The sequence below is a fragment of the Octopus bimaculoides genome, chromosome 14 (assembly GCF_046866305.1).
Source record: "Octopus bimaculoides isolate indiv1 chromosome 14, ASM4686630v1, whole genome shotgun sequence".
Taxonomy (NCBI): domain Eukaryota; kingdom Metazoa; phylum Mollusca; class Cephalopoda; order Octopoda; family Octopodidae; genus Octopus; species Octopus bimaculoides.
Window position 1 is genome coordinate 37598307 of NC_142941.1, and position 25893 is coordinate 37624199.

The 25893-nt window shown below is 31.6% G+C and overlaps 1 protein-coding gene and 1 long non-coding RNA gene across 16 annotated transcripts in view; one reads left to right on the forward strand and one right to left on the reverse strand.

The window, feature by feature from the left end:
• LOC149132688 (uncharacterized) overlaps positions 1 to 25893 on the forward strand; it is a 962641-nt gene that overhangs the window by 632362 nt on the left and 304386 nt on the right. The window lies entirely within an intron of this gene.
• The window catches only part of LOC106876891 (protocadherin-18), a 116314-nt gene that overhangs the window by 85820 nt on the left and 4601 nt on the right, over positions 1 to 25893 (reverse strand). For all 7 annotated transcript variants that reach the window (XR_008265542.2, XR_016244375.1, XR_016244374.1 and 4 more), the window contains exon 2: positions 22293 to 24754. Coding sequence is in view for 3 of the 7 variants with exons in the window: in XM_089363272.1 (XP_089219398.1) it covers positions 22293 to 24671 (2379 nt within the window). In the remaining 4 variants the exon portion in view is untranslated. The remainder of the gene's footprint in view (positions 1 to 22292; positions 24755 to 25893) is intronic.

Here is a 25893-nt window from a genome sequence, read left to right on the forward strand (position 1 = left end):
GTTGTTTAATACTTCAACATGCATGTCCTACAAGAGTCCAAGACAACAATAGCTATACTGGAAATAGACCTGTGATTGGCTTGACATTCTAGTTGTGACTGTTTCATTTCTTTCTTCTGACATAGGACTTCTAATGTGCCTTTTCCTTTTTTAAGATAGAAGGGGGTGATTTGAGAGAGATTTGTAATTTTCTCTTGGTGGCTCCCTTGCTAGTGTGATTCTGACAGTAATGGAAATATACGTTGAAAAAGGGAACCATAAATGTAAGTCTTTCAGTTTAACTGTACAGCTGTTGTAGTTTTAACCCCAGGTCAAATCTGATAATGTAGACTTATAACCAAAAACATTCCAGCAATGAAATTTTCATCTTTTGTTTTATTCAAACACAGTGTATATATCTTGAACTACATTAACAAATGTATGCTTTAAATTTTTTAGGCAGTAGATTAATGTATGAATGAAAATCAACTGCTGTTTTTTAGCAAGTTGAGCAACCCTGTACAAACTTACTCATTTGTGGAACCACCAGTACCTACTATGTCTTTGAAAGCGAATAGCAAACAACTTGGCAGTAAGTGTTAATGGAAACAGTCAAGATGGTTATAGCAAATATAATCATTATATACTTTTCACAAAACCTCAGAGGTGAGGTGATAGAAGGAAATTAAGACCAAAGCAATTATAATAAGAAAATATCCTGGAATAGTGATGGCATTAGCAGACTATATCTACTGAATTGATAGTATCCCCTGTAATCATCAATTATCTATGAGTTTTATTGAGATATTATATTTATTAGTTGTTTATCTTATCTTTTATCTAAAAAGGTTCCTGTTCAACTTGCTTTTGTTCATCATAAAAAATAAAAGAATAAAAAATAACACAAAACAAAAGAAGCATAGAAACAACCAAACAAACAAACAATATCTGTTTGTAACAAATTAACAGTAGAGGACAGGGACATAGGAACCCATTACTTTCTGAGAGTTTTTATAGTAACATACACACACGCACACACACACACACACACACACACACACACACACACACACACAATGATAGAGATAGATAGATTGACAGATTGATACCAAGGCAAACAGGTAGACAGACAAATCGACAGTTAGATAGAAAGATAGATAAAGAATGTTTGAAATTTAAAACACAGATTAACCAACTGAATGGTAGACTAAAATGTATATACATACATATTTTCTTTCATTGTCATTACTTCTTTTTCCTTTTTCCTCTCTCTCTCTCTTTCTTTCTTTCTCTCTCTCTCTCTTTCACTTATTTACTCTTACATTTCCTCATTCTTACACACACAGATAACAACAATAATATTGATTTCTAATGTAGATGCCCAAGATAATAGTTAGCTTAATTGACACCAGTATCCAGTGTTGGGCTGGTACTTTTTATAACAATCTCGAAAGGATGTGAGGTAAAGTAAACCCTATCAAATCATCATCATCGTCATCATCATCATCATCATCATCATCATCATTTTGTGTCTACTTTTCTCAGTTGGTATCAGTTGGATGGGTTTTCTAGGGCTGTGTTTCACAGCTGAATGCCTTTCCTGTTGCCAACCTTTTTCACCACCTCACATAACCTCCAGGATTGTGATGTGAATATGAACTGATACCAAGGAAAAAATAAATTAATTAGTTGTTAAAAGTGGAAAACACTTAGTGTAGAGAATTATGGTGTTGACATAGTGGGAAACCTGATGAATTATGAAAAAGTTCAGTTTTGTAATTAATTACAACAATAACTCTATAAAACTATATAGTTATTAAGATGCCAACCAAAATTAGGATAGACCAACATACACACACACACATATATATATATAGATAGATATATATAAATACAGATACTTAATGCACACATCCATCCATATATATATATATATATATATATATATATATATATATATATATTGATTGATTGATTGATTGTGCAAGAATGTACATGATTATCAAACAGCACAGCTATAGTCATATCCAAACACGCAGCAGTCAAACATACACAATCACTTGTAAATAGTCTATTTACTTCTTTCATCACAGAAATAGAAGAAAGATTAATTTGAGGTACAATTTTTCAAGAGTGAACAGAGGAAAAAAAACAAAAATGAAAAAAGCAAAAAAATTATCAGCAGTACTATATAAAACAGAAGTGTTTCAATCACTGTATGATATTACTGCTAACTAATGGAAAAAAATTTAAATCTCTTATTAGTAGCTTTTTTTAAAAACTTTTTTTGCTTTTTCATCAGTAATATATGAATTTACACTATTATTGTCTTATGCGCAGTGTACCACTAGAGGTACCAGATTTTGAAAGGTTTCTTTTGAGTAGTATGGAAACCATATATTTTAAAGGAACAGGAGAAAGTGGAAGTTATGATGTTTGTTTATTTCTGAGATACATTACTGGTGTAAGAGAAATGGTATATTTTCAACTGAATATGGAAACTGTATTGGAAGTTGAGTATATTTTGCTCAACACACTTTAGCAGTGCATTGATAATATCATCAGAATTTGAAGCAGGATAGGGCTGCATGTAGTAGATAGGCCTGTTTGTGTGGGAATGCAAGCATGGCTCCATGATGGGGCTTAGTCTTAATAATCACTTGGTTGTGGGATCAATCCCACTATGCACTGCCTTAGGCATATGTTCCTCAATATAGCTTTGGGGTGAAAAGTCAGTGCCTTGTGTGTGTGTGTGTGTGTGTGTGTGTGTGTTGTGTGTGGGTGTTTGAGTGTGTGCCTCTGTGTGTGTGAATATGCACACACACACACACACTTTCACACACACACATGCACATATATAAATATAAAAATGATTGTAAACATATATTTTGCAGGTGTATATTAATGAAAAATATAAATATTAACAAGAAACTCATTAAACCAGTACTTTCATACTAAAATACATCTCATTGTTTGTTCTGCACAAGTTTCACTGACACTCCCCTATCCCCCTCACTGTCATATATGGCATGAATCAATCATTGGCCCATTGTAAACCTGTAATCAGTGAGACTGTTGCACTTTACAAAATGCAATTGAAAATAGATAAAGCAGTGAATTGATTTCATTCAATCACTTATGCAGGATTCCAATTTTATGATTGAAAATATCTGGAGAGAACTTGATAAAATGCATTGAAGTTTTAAGTTTTATTTCATGCAGCTTTATCTATCACCAAATATTGTTGATACTGAATTCACAGTCCATTCATGCTTTGTTGATAAATTAAGCATTAGTGATTTATTACAAAATATATTCTCCTCTTATAAACAGTTAATCTTAGACCTAGTATACAATAACATTTCACAAAAGGCAAGCAAGAAGTACTCAGGAATTAACAATAATGTTTAAGATTAACAAGAGTCTTCATGGTTAACAATAAAAATTATTCAATAGTAACATATGGTATGTGAACATTTCCAAATAATATTTAAAGACCCTAATATTGTGATTTTTGGTAATATTTCTGTTTGTCCTTGTAAGTAATTTTCAAAATAATCTTACAGAATTGACTGGGTATCATTCCAGGTGTTGATCACATATGAAAGGCACATACCTTAACTTTGATAATATTTGTATTTCAACAGGTAAATCAGTGTAATATTTTAGTCCTTTTTTTTTTTGCTAATTTGGGAACGACAATATAGTCATTTAGTATTACACTTGATACAAATAAAGCACTCTGTACAAACATATGAAGTATATATAAAACAATATGAGCAAAGATGCCTAGCACACTTTTTTGTGCTTAACAATCATTCAGGCCATATGTCTCTACTTGATCAGCGGTATTATGAAAAATATAATCTTAAAATTACATACGAGAACTTCTGTTACTGTCAATAACTCTTTGACAGTAGATGTGAATAATCTCAACTTAAGGCATATACTTTGGAAATGTTAAGAAAAACATACATCTTTTTGTAGAAAATCAAGAGAACAAATTTGTTTAGTGAGATGCAATGTGCAATGAGCTTGACACATCAACAATGTGTATGAAGTGGGTATGAAATATATGAGAAAAGGATGTTGCGTGGTGGAAATAAAAATTAGAGCAATGAGAGAAGGATGAAAGGTTAAAAAAACAAAGAGAAAGAATTTAAGCTGAAGGAATTCCATCCTTGTACATTTGTATGGTTTTGGTCCAGTGAAGGTGATAGTTCTTGGCTCCATAACAAGTACTTTTTGAGGTATCTGTATTGCTTAAATATCTCTGATCTGGTGTTTAGATAGATGTATTGGTTATTAATAATCTTAAGGATTCCTCTTTTCTCTGCCATATACAAATAACTTTGCTTTCATTCTTACTTTCATTTTCAATGAGTTTTCAATAAATATTTTGAAACTCTTTTCTTAATTGCTATATGTGGTCAACTAATTTGTTAGTGTTCTTTTTTTATATGACTAAAGGAGAAAGTACAATTATAAACTTTGCTTAAATTCACATGTATCTATGTAGCATTTACATACTACTTCTAAGTTGAGCTCTATAGATGAGATCGCTGTCTCATAAGTTATGTCTTCACTTGTAGGATTTTATCTCCTGAGCATATGTTTGCAATCCTGAATAAGCATGTGGTTTCAGTTTTGCTGACGGTTGTGTGTATTAAAATTGTTGTGTGTGTATGCATGTGCACAAATGCAAGTGCATGCATACATACACACACATGCATGCATGCACACGTGTGCAGTGCACACACACACACACACACACACACACACACACATAGTTGATGATTCATTATTTGATATTTGAAAAATCTGAAAACATCAAAAATCCCAAATTTTTTCAGTCAAACCAGAATCACAAATGGAAAATTGTAGACAGCCACTGACAGATACTGAATTTTCCATCTGCATATTTAAAAAAAAATTTTTACTCATTTAGATTTAAATGGCTTTTAAAACCATATCATACAGTTGGAAATTTGATTTGTAAAAATTATTTATATCGTCTGATCTATTCCTATAAATGCTTCACACTTAGTCTAGTGAGCTTAGAATATATATATATATATATATATATAAAATCAGCATCAGCATTAACATCAGCTTTCCATGCTGGGATGGATGGTTTGACCAGAGCTGCCAAGCTGCACCAGGTGCTAGTCTGATTTGCCTGGAGGATGGGTCTTCTTGTTTACAGCAAGGCACCAGGTTTCTTGGTCCTTATATATGTATACATATATAAATGCATAGTTGTGCTTGACTATGTGGTTGAGAAATTTAAAGTTATTGGGTTCCCACTATGTGGAACTTTGGATAAATGTTTTCTAAAACAGACCCAGGTCACCAAAATCTTGTGAGTGGATTTTGTTGATGGAAACTTAAAGAAGGGCATTGTTTGTATTTACTTGTCTTCATGTTGTAAATAGATGCAACTGTCATAGAAGCAGTGTCATTTGTTTTCTACATTCTCGATAAGCATACCTGGCCATGTAGATATTGAAGAAATATTGCTTTGCTTGGAAGCAGGTGAGAGTTAGCAATAGCAAGGGCATCCCGCCATAGAAATTCTGCCTCATTAACCTTTTTCTGACCCTTGCAAGTATGGAAAAGTAGATGTTAATATGAGGTGCATATGTGTGTGTTTGTGTGTGTGTATATATGTGTGTGTGCATATATATATTTATATACATACACACACACACACATATATATACATATATATATGTAATAATAATATAGATTTAATCAAAAGATTAAATATGGTACTTAAAATGTTTGAGGCACCAGAATTTGGTAGGGTAAAAACCAAATACAAAATCAAAAGATTTGGTGAATAAAATTTGAAGAAAAGCAACAAAAATTCATTAGGTTATAGCAGTACGTACATTTCGTACAAACTTCATTTATTTATGTAGTGTTCTCACTACATAAATAAATTAAGTTTGTACGAAACGTACGTAGTGCTATAACCTAATGAATTTTTGTTGCTTTTCTTCAAAAAATACATATATATGTATATATTTATATATGTATACACATATATTTATATATATAAATACACATACATGCATATATATATATATATATATATATATATATATATATATATATATATAAACACACACACACACACACATACACACACGCTATATTGAACTAGTAAGCTGTCCTCATCTCCGGATAACCATACTCAATGCATCTGTCACTTTGACTAACATCATCACTATATTTTCCCACCTTACAAAAATGTGGTAGAATCATTATTTGTCATTCTTTCAGCCCACAGAAACTATTTTCTTCGTAATATTTTTCACCTATCAAACTATCAAACTAGAGAAGTTCAAGTTGAACAAATAACCTCACTAAATCCTGCAAAGAAACTGTTTAGCTCTACATAAATATTTCTTACCACTCACAATCACCATAACTTATTTAATAAAAACACAATTTCAAAGACTGCTTCAGGTGCACGTTTTACATGGACAATATAATAGAATAATAAAAAGGTAAAATAAATAAAAAAACAAAAATAAAAACTAAATGAAAACTTTTCATGATTGTACAAAAGATCTAAACACCTCATAATTTAAGTGTAGCTATAAAATTTCAAACGACTGTCCACTTTGTGGTGAATATTTAAGAAAAGGTATTGTCTCTTGTGGCATAGTAACAGTAAATGATGGCAAAAAAGAAAGCTATAGAGAACTCATAGAAAACACATTTAAATTCCATTATTCATATCATACTAGCTTTTTCTGAAGCATACATAAGAATAATGTGACAGCTTTGACGAAGCATATTTCATCAATAAATGAAAATGGTGAATATAATATTGAAATAAAATGGATGCATTATAGAGTCTGCCGAAGTACACTGGAGGCCCAAAGAAATGTGAATGACGCTTGGCTGGAAAAAACATATTATATATATATATATATATATATATATATATATATATATATATATATGTATGTATATTCATACAAAATTACAAATTACTAAGGAAACAGGAAAAATTAATATCAAAATGCAAACATGTAAACAAGTATTGCCTCAAGAATTTCAAAGACTTACAGCCAGATTGACATCCCATAATCAGAAAAAGAAAATAAATAACTATATATATGTATTATATGACAAACATGTTTAATGTAGCTTTATAACATGTAGAGAGTTACTATAGTAGTTTAAGTCTAACTTCAGCATGATCATCATTTCTCTCTTGTCTATGTGCATATATGTATAGCTATCTATGTGTCTGTCTGTCTAATATGTATTTGTATATTGGATTCTAACACCAGGTTTACAATACTGCTATGCAAAAGCAAACTACTACTAATAATAATAATAATGATGATGATGATGATGATAATAATAATAATGACAATACATATATATATATATATATATATATATATATATATATATATATATATAATCATCATTGTCATAATCGTTCTAATGTCCACTCTTCCATATTTGCATGAATGCACACACATGCATGCACCTATACACCCTTATATATATATATATATATTTAGATATTTATGCGAATGTGTGCATACATGCATACATGCTAGTCATATGAACCTCCTATTGTTTGACCAAATGAATGACTTCCTCATTGAATTGGCATGTGAAGTGGGTGAGCACTTCACAGACAATTGCCCAAGAAGTCATGTTATAGGACTTCATGGTCAGGAAGCTAACCACTCATCCCTGTATGTGATATGTATGTGTGTGTGCATGTGTTTGTGTGTGTGTGTGTGTGTGTGTGTGTGCATGTGTGTGTTTATGTGTGTGTGTGTGCATGCATATATATATATATATATATATATAATATATATATATATATATATATATATATTTTTGGAGTGTTTTGGAAATTCCTTGATACAGTCATAATATTTGGAGAGAAGATTTTTTCTCAAAGAGTTAAGATTGAGAAAAGAACCTTTTTAGAAATTTGATATGTATATATCATCATTTAACATCCATGTCCAATGCTGGCATGGGTTAGACTATTGACATAGGCTAGATGGTCTGGTGGCATGGGATGAAATGCTGGTAAGGGATGGCCAAATGAAATGCATTTCCATGCCAGGAATCAAACATTGGCTGATTGGGTGAACATCAGGAATCCTAGCCACTAGACCACATATACACATATTTATATATGTGTATATGCACGAATATGTACATATAAATGTGTGTGAGTGTCAGTCTGTTTGTCTCTGTGTGTGGGTGTATAAATCCTGAATAATGAACCTAATCTTCCTCGGAGTAAACTTTAATGCCATGCTCATTGCACTATTGGTTTCCCTTTAATTCAACCTTTCTTATGTGAGAACTCTAATTACACTGTGTAACACGGTTTTTATCCTTGGGTAGTTACTGTTATTTCCTATTTTCTTACCCCTAGACAATTTGAAAAATGGCTAATGTTTCCTTTAAACTTTGCTTTTTTTGTTAAGTTTATTCAAACTCCAAAGAACCCATCTCAACACATGGATCTGTTCATGATCAGAGATGTACATATAGTCAGCTACAAAGAGACATGCTCAAGTAGTTGAGGTTGAGCAACTGGTATTGTGCAGAATATTTACTATTATGATATTTCTGCTTCAGCAACTCAATGCTGAAGCTATCTGAAATGTAATGGAATACAGGCCAGTTTCAAATCATTGATGTTCAGGCTACAAAAGCAAAGTTTGAATGGAATAGTAGTCATTTCCTTTGATTTCTAGATAGAATCAAATAGGAAATAACATTTACAGGCTAACAACAAACAAAAAACTTTAAAAAATTTGTTACACAGTTATTCCTTTACAGTTTATTTTCTTTAAAGTAAAATTATCTATTCTGATTAACCTAATGTTTGTCAACAATAAATTTCATCGATCAACTCAGAGATCCTAAAATATATTGTAAGTTGGTTCCTTTAAAAGCACTGAGTGTACTGGTACTTTTGATGGTGTGTTCCCACTGACATCATATGCGATGACAGAGATTTATCATAACTGATCCGTCCAAAACCAAATGAGAGTATAAAAAAGAGACCAATACCATACATGAGTTAAGATGGGGAAAAAATGTGTATATTCAATACTTGCAGCTACATGGATGATTCTAATGAAAGGTGGTGGTTTCATTGAGAACGTGATATCCAGTTGTGAGCATTGTACTACAACATGATGTGCCATATTTTTTGGTCCCACCTCACACACACGCATACATTGATGAATGGGCCTTTGTCAGATTTTATGATGTAGGCTTAGTTTGTTCAGTTAGCTGAATTTAAAAGCACATCCAATTAGCATAGCTTGTTCAGCCTTCTTCAGACCCATGTGCTCTTAAACTGATTCCCAGGTAGAATCTCGATGACAAAGTGAGTGACAAAATTATACCTTTGATGGGTTTTCCATCTGATGGGCTTCTCTGCTGTCTCTGGTTCTCCAGTTTTATTCTTATGGTGTGAACCAACTATGTGACAGAAAATGTCACTTGCCCAAAATGCTATGCAATGGCTCATAACTGGGATTTCATGAATCCAAAGTGAAATTCTTAATCATTTTGTGTGTGTGAGATGGGCAGAGGTGGGGTACACGTGCATGCATTATCTTCTTTTACTTGTTTCAGTTACTGAACTGTGGCCATGCTGGGGCCTTGAAGAGTTTAGTTGAACAAATTGACCACAATACCTATTTTCTAGCCTGGTATCAAGCTGCTAAATTACAGGACAATAAACAAGCCAACACTGGTTTTCAAGTAGTGGTTGGGGAGAAAGATACACACACACACATGCAAGACACTCACACACACGCAAGACACTCACACACACGCAAGACACTCACACACATATGATGGGCTTTCATACAGTTTCTGTTTATGAAATTCACTCACAAGGCTTTGGTTGACTTGAAGCTAAGTAGAAGACACATGCCCAAGGGACCACATAGTGAGACTGAACTGAAAACTAGGTGGTTGCAAAGTAAGCTTCTTAACCATACAGTCATGCCTATATATATATATATATATATATATATATATATATATACAAATAATATATGAGTATATGCATATATATGTACATGTATGTACATACCTTCATCTACATGTATATATAGATGCATATCTGGGTACAGGACGTCACAAGAAAACGTGGGCAAAATGATAGAAAACACACAGGCCGCATAGAGAACATTTCCTTCATCAGCTGCCACCATTATAACACTGGCATTTATATATACGTGTATATGTTAAAAAGAGTCAAGGTAGAAAATGCTAAAATAATTTTATAAAAACCATTTCAGTACTGGATTCAGTCATTGAGACTTTTTCAACTGTAAGTATGGAAAACAATAAAATTTTGGAAAAATTAAAAGAAAAGTTTTTAAAAGAATATTTGCATGGTATTCAAATACAAGGGGTATTTTCCTTGTTTCTGCCTGTTTCTGTCTCTCTTGTTTACTCTTGTGAGTTACATATATATGTATATATATGCACTGAACTCTCATGTTGAAGATGATGTATGAGTGTTCAGGTTTTTGCTGGATGATTGACACAAATGATTTGTTTATAGTGATCAAATGTATGTGCTGCACATTAGCTCAGTCCTTCCATTAAATCAACATTGCCTGAACAGGTGCATGGTGTACAACACATAAGGTTTTGAAGTCATTTCAGACCAACATGAGATGAAATGTTTTGCTCAAGAACACAATGTACCACCCAGTCTAGGAATTGAAACCACGATCTTGCAATTGTGCAGCACTCTAACTGCTAGACTATGTGCCCTCACTACTATATATATCTATATCTATATCTATATATATATATATATATATATATATATATATATATATATATATATATATATATAATTCTGAGGGATTCATTTTATTTTACAGTACTTGAAACATCCATTCATGTTCTCCCCTTATAGGTGATGTAGTAGCATAGGGAAAGATAAACTGAAATACTTAAGCATTTATTTACTGACTACATTTTCATATACATGTGCATCCATATACATATAACGACATAATTAATATAGATTAAACTCTATCAAAAATTGGCTTATCAATTTGGTTGATTCCAGCTATTACACAGGCGACAAAAAAATAAATAATATTACTAATTTATTTATACACATTCTGTAGTCACATACTCACCTGCAAACACACAAACACACAAACTCTTATTTACACTCACATTTACACACACACATGCTCTCTCACACATACACAAATTCCTATCTATATACTTTGATTATTTCAAAATAAATATTAATTCTAAGCTGCTTTACTGTTTATCACATCTTAATACTACATTTTCCTAAATCTAATATCTTTCTTGTTCTTCAGGGAATAATGAAGAGTTTTGTGAGGCAATCCATTAATTTACTAATGGTAAGGGTTAATGGCAAAAAAGTGAGTAAGCTGATGATAATGATGATGGTGATGATTTTGGTGGTAGTTGGTAGGGGTGATTATGGTGACAGCGAGTACTACGAGACAATGATGCTGATGATGAAGGGAGTGATAGTAGGGAACGAGAACGAAGGTTAATGATGTCAATCATTGTTGCAAAAATTATTGTAATGGCAATGACAAAAAAGGATGAAATAAATGCATATTTCTGGTTGTTTGTATCATGCATGCAGGCATGCACAGACACTCACAGAGCACAAGCATATTGAACATAGACACCCAGACTGAGAACAAAAGTAGATGATATATCTAGCATGATGTTTCAGCTAAATAAAATAATGTACATCTCATTCATGGATCACTTGGTTCATATTCCACAGAACCAACATTATATTATGTTGTAGGACTAAGTACTTACCCCTAACATGCTAGACAAGCCTGACTTATTTCAATGCCTACAACACACATTTACACACTTTGTCATATGTGTGTGTCTTAGTGTGTGTATATATATTGTTTATACATATATATTATATATACACATGCTGTATGAGTGCACACACTTTCACATAAATTTTCAAATATGTTTATATATCTATATCTGTCTGTCTCTATCTTCCTCTCTTCATATATATATAAATATATATATATACCTTTATATGTATGTATGTATATATATATTTATATATGTATATATTTATATGTATGTATGTATATATATATTTATATATGTATATATTTATATGTATGTATGTATATATATATTTATATATGTATATATTTATATGTATGTATGTATATATATATTTATATATGTATATATTTATATGTATGTATGTATATATATATTTATATATGTATATATTTATATGTATGTATGTATATATATATTTATATATGTATATATTTATATGTATGTATGTATATATATATTTATATATGTATATATATATATATATATATATATATATATATATATATATACACACACACACGTATGTATGCATTTATATACACATGTGTATATGTGTGTGTTTGTTATATTTTAGCTTGTTATATATGCATATGAGCACATGTAGTTCTTTTTACTTATATTCTCAAATGTATATATTTATGCATATATTCATATCCAAAAGGTGTAACAAGATACTTCTAATGATAAATGATATAAATTTAAGTCATCAATGTGATGTGTAATCAGATACACATAGAAAAATGTAAAAACAATTATCTTGGAGAGAAAATATGTGGACAGAAAATGAGGGATAGGTCTGGCTGGTTTTGACTCTAGTTGATGACTTTATTGCAGACTAAACACTGGCTTAATCAACCATTCAACAGACGTGTAGCTTATAGCCATTATAGTCACATTATAATTCTGACTCAGGTAAGTCAGTTAGCCTGATTTGCATAATAATGCATTCATTGGCAGTGTGGGCTATTAATTAACTAATAATCTGCCAAACAGTATTCGCTATATAACAGCATTGTTCTACAAGCAGTTCTGTGTGTGAGTGAGATATGGAGGAGCATCATGAAAATTGACAGACAGTTTGATGTGTTCCGCCAAAGATGCTTGAGAAGGTTTCTGAGAATGTATTAATAAGACCACATGACCAATGAAGACATTCTCAAGGGATCCAATATGAGACCACTGAGCAAAATCATCACAGAAGGCAGATTAAAGCTAGCAAGTCACATACATCAGCTACTAGAGCAAAACCATTCTAAAACAGCTTTTAAATGAAAACTGTCTGAGGGGAAAAGAGAAAGAGAGTGGAAGACTGAAAACTATGCAGTGCTGATCATTCATAACCAGCATGAGAAAGGTCAACATTACATGGCTGGATGTAGAGAAAACTGCAGCCAACAGAAAACTGGCATCAACTTGCTGCCCAGTGTGCCTGAGAGCACAGGTGGGACTGATTCTAATACTGAAACAGCATCCACTTTATATTCTGAAATGTGAGGTATATCTAATAATAAACAATAGAAATTCTAACCATCACTGTAATCAGACAACATGTTGACAAATGTAATTAGCTGTTTTTCTTTCTTTTTATCTCTCTGTGGATAGAAAGAGATAGACTAGTCTTACACTCTTTAGTGTATATTAACAAAGTGTATACATTACTAGACATTCCAGATAAATCAACAAGCACTGTTTAGTACATCACTGATAAAAGCATGAACATACACACAAACACATAGCATATATATATATATATATATATATATATATATATATATATATATATATATATATAAATATATATATGTTGGTTAATGCATGTGTCTGTATGTGGTAGTATAATATATGCATATATGTATATGCACATGCTCACCTATATATATATATATATATATATATATATATATATGGAGAGAAAGAGAGAGAGAAGGAAAGATAGAACCTGATATGTGTATGGATGTATATATGCAGATATATATTCATATATATGTATGTGTATATATAAAATAGAAGATGCACATACATGCGCATATTTAATAGACAGGTTGGAAGAATGGATATATTTGAAGATATATTTCATAACTTAAGGAGCAGATTTCATACATGCTTCCTCATGAGCTATCTAATCATAAGAAATATCTTGAAATAATCTTTCTCTGACAATCCACTGAATGAACACAGAACTCTGTTCAGATACAAAATTCTTCAGATATTCATATAAATAACTACCATCAAGGCTGATTACATTGGCTCTTCACATTTTTTTTTTATCCTTTTCTCCTTTCAAATAGGAAATAAGCTCTTTGGAGATAGGGTAAGCGGTGTCCTATTATTTTTATGGACATTGTATCAAATATCATTTAGCTTACAGAAATATAAAAGAAAGAGCGTAAATATTGGATTTTATCATTTCATACAATTTCAGGTACAGAAAAAGAGCAAAGAAAAAAATTTCTATTTTGAAGGTTTTGTGGTTCAACTAATCATAAAAGTGGAGGAAAAAAATGCAAGCAAATTTGCAGTGTGAAGGCATCGTAGATGAAGATAAGAATAAAATAAGAAAACTACATAAAATCGCAGAAAATAGAGGTTCTTTAATTTCGTTCTGATCTGGAAAATTATTTTAAGTCAAGTTGATTCATCACACGAAACAGCTTTTTATCTCTGCCTCTTTCTAATTACATACCTCTTCTATTCTCTATATAAGAATATCTAGAGTTCTTTCAGTTATGTGCATGTGTGTGCATGTTTCTATGTGAGTGTGTGTGTTACTGTGTGTTTGTGCGGGTGTGTATATATATATATATATATATATATATATGTATGTATGTATGTATGTTTGTATGTATCTAAATATATGTATAGATATATGTATGTACATACATTTGAATATCATATATGTATATGTTTATATACTGTTGTGTATGCATATGCACACATGCACACACAAAAAAACAAAACACATGTATGTATGTGTGTGTGAGAGAGTATATATATATATATATATATATATATATATATATATATATATATATACACACACACACACACATACATGTCTGTCTGTCTGTCTGTCTGTATATCTATCTATCTTACTATCTAGTTAGCTATTTATCTATAGGCATGTACAATTTCTCTATTCTCTCATTATCTGTTTTTTCTGTGTGTGTATGTGTTTGATTCACACACACACACACACACACACACACATATGAAGATGATGATGATGAACTCCTGCACTGACAATAACATAAACAGTTAGTTGTTAGTTCATATTAAAGATATTCTCATTGAATTGGAGGCTAATATGGCTGAGTATTCCACAGACACATTAACCACTAAAATAATTTTCAAATTGAAGAATTGCAACACAGTGAGACAAGGCAGTTCCTTTGAATTAAAGCTACAGCAAATCTGACAATTTACTTATCAGATTTTATCAACCTGTTTAACCCTTTTGATACCAACCCACATGAAACTGCCTCTGGCTCAGAGTACAAATGTCTTGTTTATAAAAGTTCTGATTTAAAATCTTCCACTAAACCTTAGTCACAATTAATGTTCCTAACTAGCTTAATGATATAACTAAGTTATCATATCAAATTCTTTGTTACATTTAAAATTAATTGAAAGAAACACAGAGCATCTCAACAGAAATATGGTAACAAAAGGGTTAACTCACAAGACTTGATAAAAGACATTTGCAGTAAATACCATGCTATGAGATTGAAGCAAAGGGTTTTATATTTTTTTCTGGCATTTTCATGAAGTTCAACTTGAACCAAATTTTGGTTTATTTGCTGGCAATAATTCTGAACAAATTAATATTGCTGGACCAAATGAAGAATGGCATCATCATTTTTAAAGCTATTTACCCAAAATGTAGTGAACAGCATTATCAAATATGGGCAAAGCTAATGATGGATGTTGATACATTATATTTTGAAAGGCTAGTTTGTATCTAGCCTTTCAAATATATACATCAGGCATGGATGTGGGAATGAACCTAAAGCTATATGTTTCAGGTACATTTATCTCAGTGTTACAACTTGATGTGTCTCCTGCTATAAGCCTTAGGCTGACCAACTGTGCAACAGTCAACTTTGGAAAATGGAAACTGTATGGAGGCTCATCATATATATATACACACATATATACATACATATATTTATACACATGTTCAGACACACAGATACACACTCATGTATATATATATGCTTATATATGTATATATATGTGAGTGTGTGTGTGTGCATGTATGTGTATACAAAATAAATTTATATATATAATAAATATTATATATATATTTATATATATATATACTTACATACACACATATATATATATGTATTAAAAGCACTGAATGGAACATTCTAAGTACATTTGGATGCCTAACTGCGATGGATCATCAGGGTAACACTATTACATTCTGTTACAGAGATCTAATATCTGAAGTGAGACAGACACATAGCAAGGTAATTTATAAGCATTTAGAGAAGGAATCAGAAAGAATATGTCTGTATGTGTGTGTTTGTATATATATATATATATATATATATATATATATATATATATATATATATGCACACATGCTTGTGTGTATGTCTTCATGTGTTTTCACACTGTCTGCATGACTTTGACTGTGGAATATTCTTACTGTATGTCATGATTATGGCATCTTGCAGAAGTTCAATCTATGAAGACAGGAAATAAATTACACTACTTGAAAAGAAGTAAGTGGTGCCATAAAATTGGGCATCTGCCTATAAAATACTGCCTCAAAAAGTCAAGTCTAACTCATGTCAGCCTGGAAATAGTGGACATAAAGTAATGATACTGATGCATATTATATATAAATCATTTGTTTCTTATTATGGCATGGGGTGGATGTGTTGTCAGCAGCAATGTATTTTCTTTCTGGGAGCATTTATGGAATGCTGTTCATATGTGTCATTTTGGCTTGGTTTTTATGGGTGAATGCTCTTCCTATTGCTAATTATCATATGGTGTGTACTGGTTGCATTTTCTTTTGGCACTAGTGATAGGGAGCTTGATATATCCTTAGTGAGATAATAATAAATGAACCTCAGAACAGTGCATTCTCTGCTCATTTGCCATCCATTATTTCACTGTATATTTTCATGGTACCAGCACTAGGGAAGTTGTCATGTTCTTTGTGAGAAAGGACTAAATCTACTTTTAAGGTTACTTTATCTCTGCTTGCTAACCAATTATTCTAGGAGGTGTGTAGAGAAAGCGGAAGAAGAGAGAGAGAATGGGCTTGTAAGACTAGATGGGCTTTCCAGTGTGGTACCAATGTGTAAGGTATGCATGTGGCAAGATGTACAAGATGTCATTAAGGTAATATGATTGAGGAGTGTAACAGCAGAAGGCCAGAATAGGTAGATGAAAGGAGCTAGAATAGGATGGTAGAAATAGTTAAACACACACACAAGTACGCATACACGCACACACACACACACACACACACACACACACACACACACATGTATGCATGCACGCACACAAGACATGTATGTGTACATGATACATGTATATATTATGAGAACGGTTTCATTGAAAGCAGTAGTTTTAGCAATATGTATAATTTATGAAATCAATTATTATTCTAATGAACAAGTAAACACATCAACTCTTCTAAGAGAATTTAGATGAAATCTGTCATATTTTTTTGAGTAGTTATCACTATATGTCATCCGCGCTCATTAAAAGAGGTGAAAATGTTGTGTAATAACAAGTTCCATACCAATATAAACATTCAAACAAAGTTATGATTATCTGGAAATATATCTTAAAACCAAAAAAAGATAAAGAAAAGACAGGTGAACCAACAGGTGCAATCTTACTTTGATAATTATGTAAGTTTTGTGTATGAACCATTATAGAAATATTTATTGGCAACTTCCTTAAATTTACCCTGCAATTCTATTTGTTTAAAGACACATTATGTGAAGCATTGTGAAACCTCTATCTTTCTAGATCATTAAACAATATAAAATACATTATAAAAGTTTCAGATGGAAAAGTCAGCATTTCAAATAGTCATTTATCTTATTCCTAAACAAGAAATGATATACCATTTCCACTTGAATAATTCCTTAGATAGAGGCAATTCTTTTTAAAGTCTGTTGTCTTTTCAGTATTGGTAGCACATCATAGATTTCATTTAAAATTTTTTTTTTTTACTTTTCCATATAAACTTGCAATATTTTTTTCTCTCTGCAAGTTGAATGAACAAAAAGATGAAGTAAAAAAAAAAAGTTAGATGCTGAAGAGGACATTTTTTTTTTTTTTTTGTTAAACAATAGTTTTTATCATTCAGTTTTCTTTTTCAAATTCTAAGGATTTTATTCCATCTGATTTTTTTTTTTAAATATTAAAAATATGTTTCCATATAGGTGTACCATATATGTATACACAAACACACACACATATACACACATACATAAATTTCCACTGGGAAAAGGTTGACAGTAAATTCGAAGTGCTAGTTTGTTGATTGTCATCAGTCTGATGACAACTAGTAAGCTGAAACATTGAAGTCACTGATGCTGATGATGAACACTTTACTAAACAGTCATGAATGATTTTTCAATTTGATCAACTGATTTTATTTATAATCTTACATGAAATCCAATACTATTCTATGTATACATATATGCATATTTTGTATGTGAGTGTGTGTGTGTGTATATATATATATATATATATATATATACACACACACACACACGCACACACACACACACACACACACACACACACACACACACACACACATATATATATATATATATATATATATAAAGATAGCTATGGTTGGTTTATAGGGTTACCCAGGGTTTTGTATCCATAAAGCACTAGCTTTACATACATCTCATCAGGCCCTAATGGCTGTTGACCGATAACCTATATATCAATAGGTTTGATATATATATATATACACACACATGTTATTAGAGTTTGATAGGTGCCAACACATGAAACTCTCAGAATTTGAGTCACTCTGTTATTTCTGCTAAATATATATATATATATATATATATATATATATATATATATATATATATATATAAACTGCTGACCATTAAAGTGAAGAATCAAACATGACTACTGCTTGTTGATGAGCTGCAAAGATAAAATTATTCTTTTAGCCAAGCTTATCTTTTCTAGCTTTTACTACAATTATTGTCATTGTGTACTGACATGTGTTCTTTTAGTTCATTTCTAGAAAGAATAATTATTACATAAATCACAGGTGTATATTCTTTCACCTGGCAGAAATTTATTAAGCTGCTTTGCTAATAGGAAATAGAAAACTTGAAATTTAGTGCTTTATTGTAGGTAGCAAAATGATGATAGACTATATTCCCCTCATCTACTACAACGATGCATTATGCTTTATATGTAATGTGAAATTGCAAAACAATTTGCTACAGAAGAAACTGTTATCTTTCACAAAATGTAAATCCAAAACATCATAGTAATTTGTCTGTCTATTGAAGATGAACACTTTACATTGCACACTTCTTCAACTTTACTCAATCCAAATGTAAAATATCAGAGATCAAAGAAGTTCCAAAGATAAAGCTGCCTGCCAGGAAACCTGCTATCAACAACTATGATCAATGGCCTTTAAACTTACAAATACCAGGCCCTCTCTATCAAAATATTAGGGAATTTTTTTTATTTCCTCTCTCTTTATTAATGAGAAAGTAAACTGAGTTGACTTCCAACTGATTGAACTTTCTTTGCCATGATGTTGGATAAGTTTCAAAAGTTTCAAACCATCATAACTATTTAACATGGAAGAGTGTGGCCCTTTTCCAATCCTCACAGCCATAGTCTAGGAGTGCTTCAAACCTTTCCACCACAAGAAACACTGACAGAGAGAGATGGCAAATGACAGATTACTTCTGTAAAATATTAACTACAACCTATCAAAAATTACAACTATGCTGCTATAAAATGTACAAGACTGATGCCAATGCATATTGGACATGTTTATGAAACAAGCTCCCAAAAGCTGCAATGAGAATTGTCCTAACTGAATGACTGCATACTTTTGTCAATTTCACCAAACAATGAAATAATGAAATAGTTTGTTCAGTTGCTCTTTGATTTGAATTTTCCAGTGAAATTATTATATATGTACTCATGCATATATATGTATATAAATTCTTGTGCACATATTTAGCTTTGCCTGAGTTAAAAACACATTTCCCCATCAAACTGTTATTCAGGAGTTAATTAGCTAATATTCTTATAGGTGTGTGTGTGTGTGTGTGTTATATGTGCATGTGCAATTAACCAAGTTCATTCCAACACTCTTCTTGCACACTTCGCATGGGTACTTTCTTGATTTTTGCATCTATGCATTCCTTTTACCTTCTCCTCTTCTTCTTTAACCTGTTCATACTTTCTATTATTATCACTACATCGTCTGTGTCCAACAACTTCCACGGAAACCTAATTCTATGCTTGAGCCAGCATCTCCATCAAAACTAGAAATAATAGTGGGTTTAATACTGATCCTTGATACACAACAAACCTTTGTCTCTAACTCATCACTGTTCTTTCATTCATTATGGGTGTGTTTATTAACCATTTAAAGAGGACTATTAATTGATATGGCAGCTACATTAAAATTTATGTAGAGTGAGCTGTAGGTAGAGTGAATATTGATCCAGATGTTGGAAATAGTCTGAAGATAGGAAAAACAACTAATAATGTGGGAGACATTTTGAATAAAGAAGGTAAATTGGACTCAGGGGCAATGGCTAGTTTAAGATGCACATGGAAGATGTTGTGGGAATTGAGTTGTGTGTTAATGTAAAAGAAAGTGTTACTGAAACAGAAAAGGAGGGTGTATGCTGCATGTATAAGTGCCATATTATAGGAGAGTAAGACATGGATACTGAATATGAAGCAAGAAAAAGGGTTGGGAAGAATAAAATGAGAATAGTTTGGTGTTTCTACTAGACTATGCTTTTCTTTTACCATCAATCTATAGATCTCTGTCATCAGTCATCGCACTTCAACTTCTGGCTACACTTAATGTATGTCTCACAACCTGTGTCACGAACCACCTCCTTCTCTTCAGTAGTCATATTGTTTCCTCAACTTCTCTTTTTCTTTGCTGGTTCTAGAACTAAACTGTTCTGTGTTGCCATCCCATTCATTTTCCACATTCAGTAACATCTTAATATATCTCTTCCACTTTCCCCTTAATCATTCTAACACTATAATAATTTGTTCCACTTCAACCTTTACAATTACTCCTGTGACATCACATCTCTTTTTTATTAATTGTATTCTACTTTTAAACACCTATGCTAGACCCTCCCCACTGCCACTCCTTTTAGTCTTCCCAACCTGGTTGGTATTTAATCAATTAAGTTTCCCTCCTACTTTCACCTTCCAATCACTGATAACTAAATGGTACAGTATAATAACCTCCTCTTCTGGGATTACCATACACACATGCACACACACACATTATATATTTTATACATACACACATACATGCTCACACACACACACACACACACACACACACACACACACACAAACATGCATGTTGTCCAGATAAAAGGAGAGACTAAGTATCTGGAGACTACTAAGCAACTGAGAAAATGAAGGAGGCAAAAAAGATACATATGTAAATATATTTATATTATACATAAATACATGTGTGTGTGTATATATGTATATATATATATATATATACACACACACACACATACACAAACGACATTCACATGTATGTATACATATATTTCTTAGAATTAATTAGTCAAAAATACCAGCATGCAAAGTTTATAACACATTAATATCCATCAATCATTTATCAGTATTAAAAATATTCTAAATCAATACCTCAACATTTTAAAATTGATTTTGTAAAACTAAAAACCTTTCCCTAACTTGTCTGATGATAAGAACTAGAATAAATAAATAAAGAAATAAATAGATAAATAAATAAAAATAATAACAGGCAAAAATCCACATCATTTGAATCACTACGACATATCTGGACAAGTAATTAAAACGATCAAGTTCATTCTTGAAGACTTGATATTCTGCCAATTTTACATCTAGGCAGGATATTCTTTCTTTTATTGATTTCTTTTTTCAGGATGCCAAGTGAATGGTGTCAATGTTTTGACTGCTACAGTCACATAATCTATATTCTTAGTGAACTATTAGTAACTAGATAAAAATAATACCAAGAAAATCTTTGGTCATAAAAACAGCTTTTCAAATTCAAAGAGAACATAGAGCAAAAGAAGTTATTTTAACTTAACAGAAATGGCAGACAGAATATTGAGTGAAATATAAAACTGAAACTATAGAAAAAAAAAATGTTTTAAACTTACCTGGTGTGATCTCTGTGCCATGGTGTAGGTGTGCTTCACTGATGACAGTCCTTTCAGACTATGCACTGATTTGTATTCAGATTCTGGCTCCCTTTTTAATAAGTTTGCTTGAGAATGTCTACTGTTACCATGCTCTGTTACCATTGCAACAGGAACATCATACTGAATTCTTTCATCAAAGAGCTTATTGGGATTGTTTAAACCTCCATTAAATCTGCTGTTCCTTTGGTTGTTTTTATGAATCATACATACTGCCATAGAAATCACAATTGCAACTGATATAATCACAGCTGCTACAACAATGATAACCACCAGGTTAATGTGTATCTTGTGGTCAGATTTTATATCAACAGATGTAAACATCTTAGATGTTGTATTACTGACTGTTAATACCACAGACAGAATAGTTTTTGCAGACAAAACAGGAGTCCCACTGTCTTTGACTATTAACTGAAGATCATATGATCCAGCATCATTTTGATAAACTGTACGTGAATATGATATCACACCAGTATAAGGGTTGATTGTAAAGAGCTGCTTGTTGTTGCCTCCTTCTATTTCATATTTCAAGAAAGCATTGACATGACTGTCTCTGTCAGAAGCTCTCAATACTGTCACCTCATTGTTACTTTGAGGTTGGTAGTGAACATCTAGGCTAAAAGGATTGACACTTGGAAAGGTAAAATAGGGAGCATTGTCATTTTTATCCATAACTTCCACAATGATATTAGCTGTGTTGTTGAGAGATGGTATCCCATTGTCTCTTATTAAAACTTGAAACTTATAAACATCTCTTTGTTCTCGGTCTAATGATTCTGAAGTTGAAATAAATCCAAAATTAGAAATTTCAAAAGGAAGATTATGAATTCCTTTACTTAAGAGAAAATATGAAAGTTGACCTCCAGCTTCTAGGTCTGGGTCTGAGGCATTAATAAAACCAACTGGAAAATTTGATTTTTCGTTTTCATATGTGAGAAATTTGAATGTATCTTTTGTGAATTGTGGCTGTACATCATTGACATCAGTCACTTGAATATTGAACTTTCTCTCAGTTCTGAGAGGTGGCGATCCTTTGTCCTGACAACTAATCATAAAATCAATATAGCTCTCTGATTCCCTGTCTACAGGGTTTTTTAAAACAACTTTGTATTTTTTTCTTCCAAGCTTTTGAAGCTGTAGTTTATCATGGTTGAGATCACATACCACTTCTCCATTTTGATTGACATCATTGTCACTTACTTTCACATAAGCAATAAAACTGTTGGTTTTGACACCTTCAGAAATTGTTGTTATATTGCCTATTGGCTCAGAGACAAACTTGACATCAAGAATTGGGGCATTATTTTCTCTGTTTATTATATTCACAAGAACCATTGCAGTAGAGCTCAAGGGTTGACTTCCTTTATCGATGGCTTCAATAAATAATTTAAATGTTTTTCTTTTTATTGATGGAAAATTTCTAGCTAAGAAAATCTTGCCTGATGTTTCATTTAAGTAAAATAATGTTTTTGCAAAATCAGAAGTTTTTGAACTGAAATAATATGAAACTTTTCCATTTTCACCCGAATCTAAATCTGTAGCATATACTGTAACAATTGGTGTGTATATGTCTTGTCTGTTATTAATGGAGACATTATAAACGTTTTTGGAGAAAACTGGTTGATTGTCATTCTCATCATTGACAGATACGTGAATGGTTAAAAAACCCTGGTATGATGGAGTGCCACCATCTTTAGCAATCACCTGAAGTGTATAAGTTGAATTTATCTCTCGATCAAGTTTCTTTTCTAAAACTATTCTTAGCTTTCTTGTACCATCTATCTTTTTGATGACTGACAGTGTAAATGGATCATTAATATCTTTCTTCAGTTGGTATGTAATTTGAGAATTTAGAAATCCAACATCATTGTCAATAGCATTTGGAATAGATTTTGATGTTCCACTGCTATCAGTTTCATAGAACTGAATATAGACATCTTTGCTTATAAATTCTGGCTGGTGATCATTAACATCATCAATAATAACTTTTACTTCAATGACCTTCACAAAAGATTCTTTATGCCGAACAGCTACTTCCACTATTTTGAAACATTCTGTGTTGTATTTACAAAGTAATTCAGCGTCAAGCGTTTGAGAAGTATACATCATTCCGTTTTTGCCAACCTTGAACATTGGAGCATTTCCACTGAGACTCTCATGGAGTCTGCTGAATGTAATCATATTTAAGTCTTCAGCATTGAAGCTGTTGTAGAGATGTGCATCAGCAGCAATGTTTCCTACCAGAGTATCAGGATTCTGACCCTCTTTCACATGGTAGGTAATGTCTATACATACTGATGTGTTCAACATGATCACTAGTAAAAATAGTGTTATTGACATGTCTTGAATGTCAAAGTGTCAAAGAAAGAGTTTGGATCCCAAAAAAAAAAAAAAATGAATCAGACAAAATATTTCAAAGCAATCTGAAAATGGAAGATAGATAATTTAATTGTGAAAAAATGTCGAGATTACATTGATTGTTACATATTTTGTTTCAAAATATATTTCAAGTTACATTTTAGAATCAATATAAAATCTTTCCTGTATATAAAATGAATCGTGAATATAAAGAAATTATTACCAAAATAAAAAAGAAAGAAAGAAAACAATAATCCAAGCAGTTTTATTAACTTCGAGGAAAAAAGATTTCAAATGAAAATAGATTAAAAGGAAAGTTATACAAAGAGGAATAAAGGAAGCAACAACGATCATAAAACTAAATAATATAGGCACACAAATATATATCAAAATAAAAATGAGAGAAATACATAGTGATAGATCAAAAGGGAAAAAATAGGAAAGAGGAAACATACACTTATAAGAATGATAATGGCCAAGATATCTACATAAAGTGAGAAAAAAGTCTCTTGTGAAGTCAATACAAAAGTACATATTTGCCTAGATGTCTAATGGATTGCTGCCATAGAAATTTGCTGAGTGGCTTTGCTGTCAGAGAAAAACGGGAAAAGATAGCATTATTAGCTACTGAGATATATGAGGAAGAAAGAGGTATTTCCAAATCCTTCTGGGTCGAAAATGGCGAAGTTAGTGTGGAAGAAAATTGCATATTTTTGTATGCATCAAAAGAACTCTCGCAGGGACAGTAGGTTGCCAAGGAGACATGATAGGCTGTCAAGGAGACAGTAATAAAATTGCTGTAAATGTCTGTAATAAAATTGCTTTTTTTCTCTCATTTATATTTGTGGATCTTTTATTTCATTTGCTAACACAGCACACATAGAGCCTCCTACAGGTTCTTTCAGATCTAGTTTAATAAAACTCTTTGGCAGGTAGTTTTCCTACTTATTGTTTACATTTGAATGTTTTGCAGCACATCAGAGGCAAATACATTAAGAATTTATATATATAATATGTGTGTGTGTGTGTGTGTATAGAGTTATATAGGGATATATATATATATATATATATATATATATATATATATATATATATATATATATATATATATATAAATATGAAAAAGGACTTCTTTTCAAATGTTGTACTGAAAATAACGACTGTGTTCAAGTTTTACCTTTCCTAATACATATTGTATTTCATA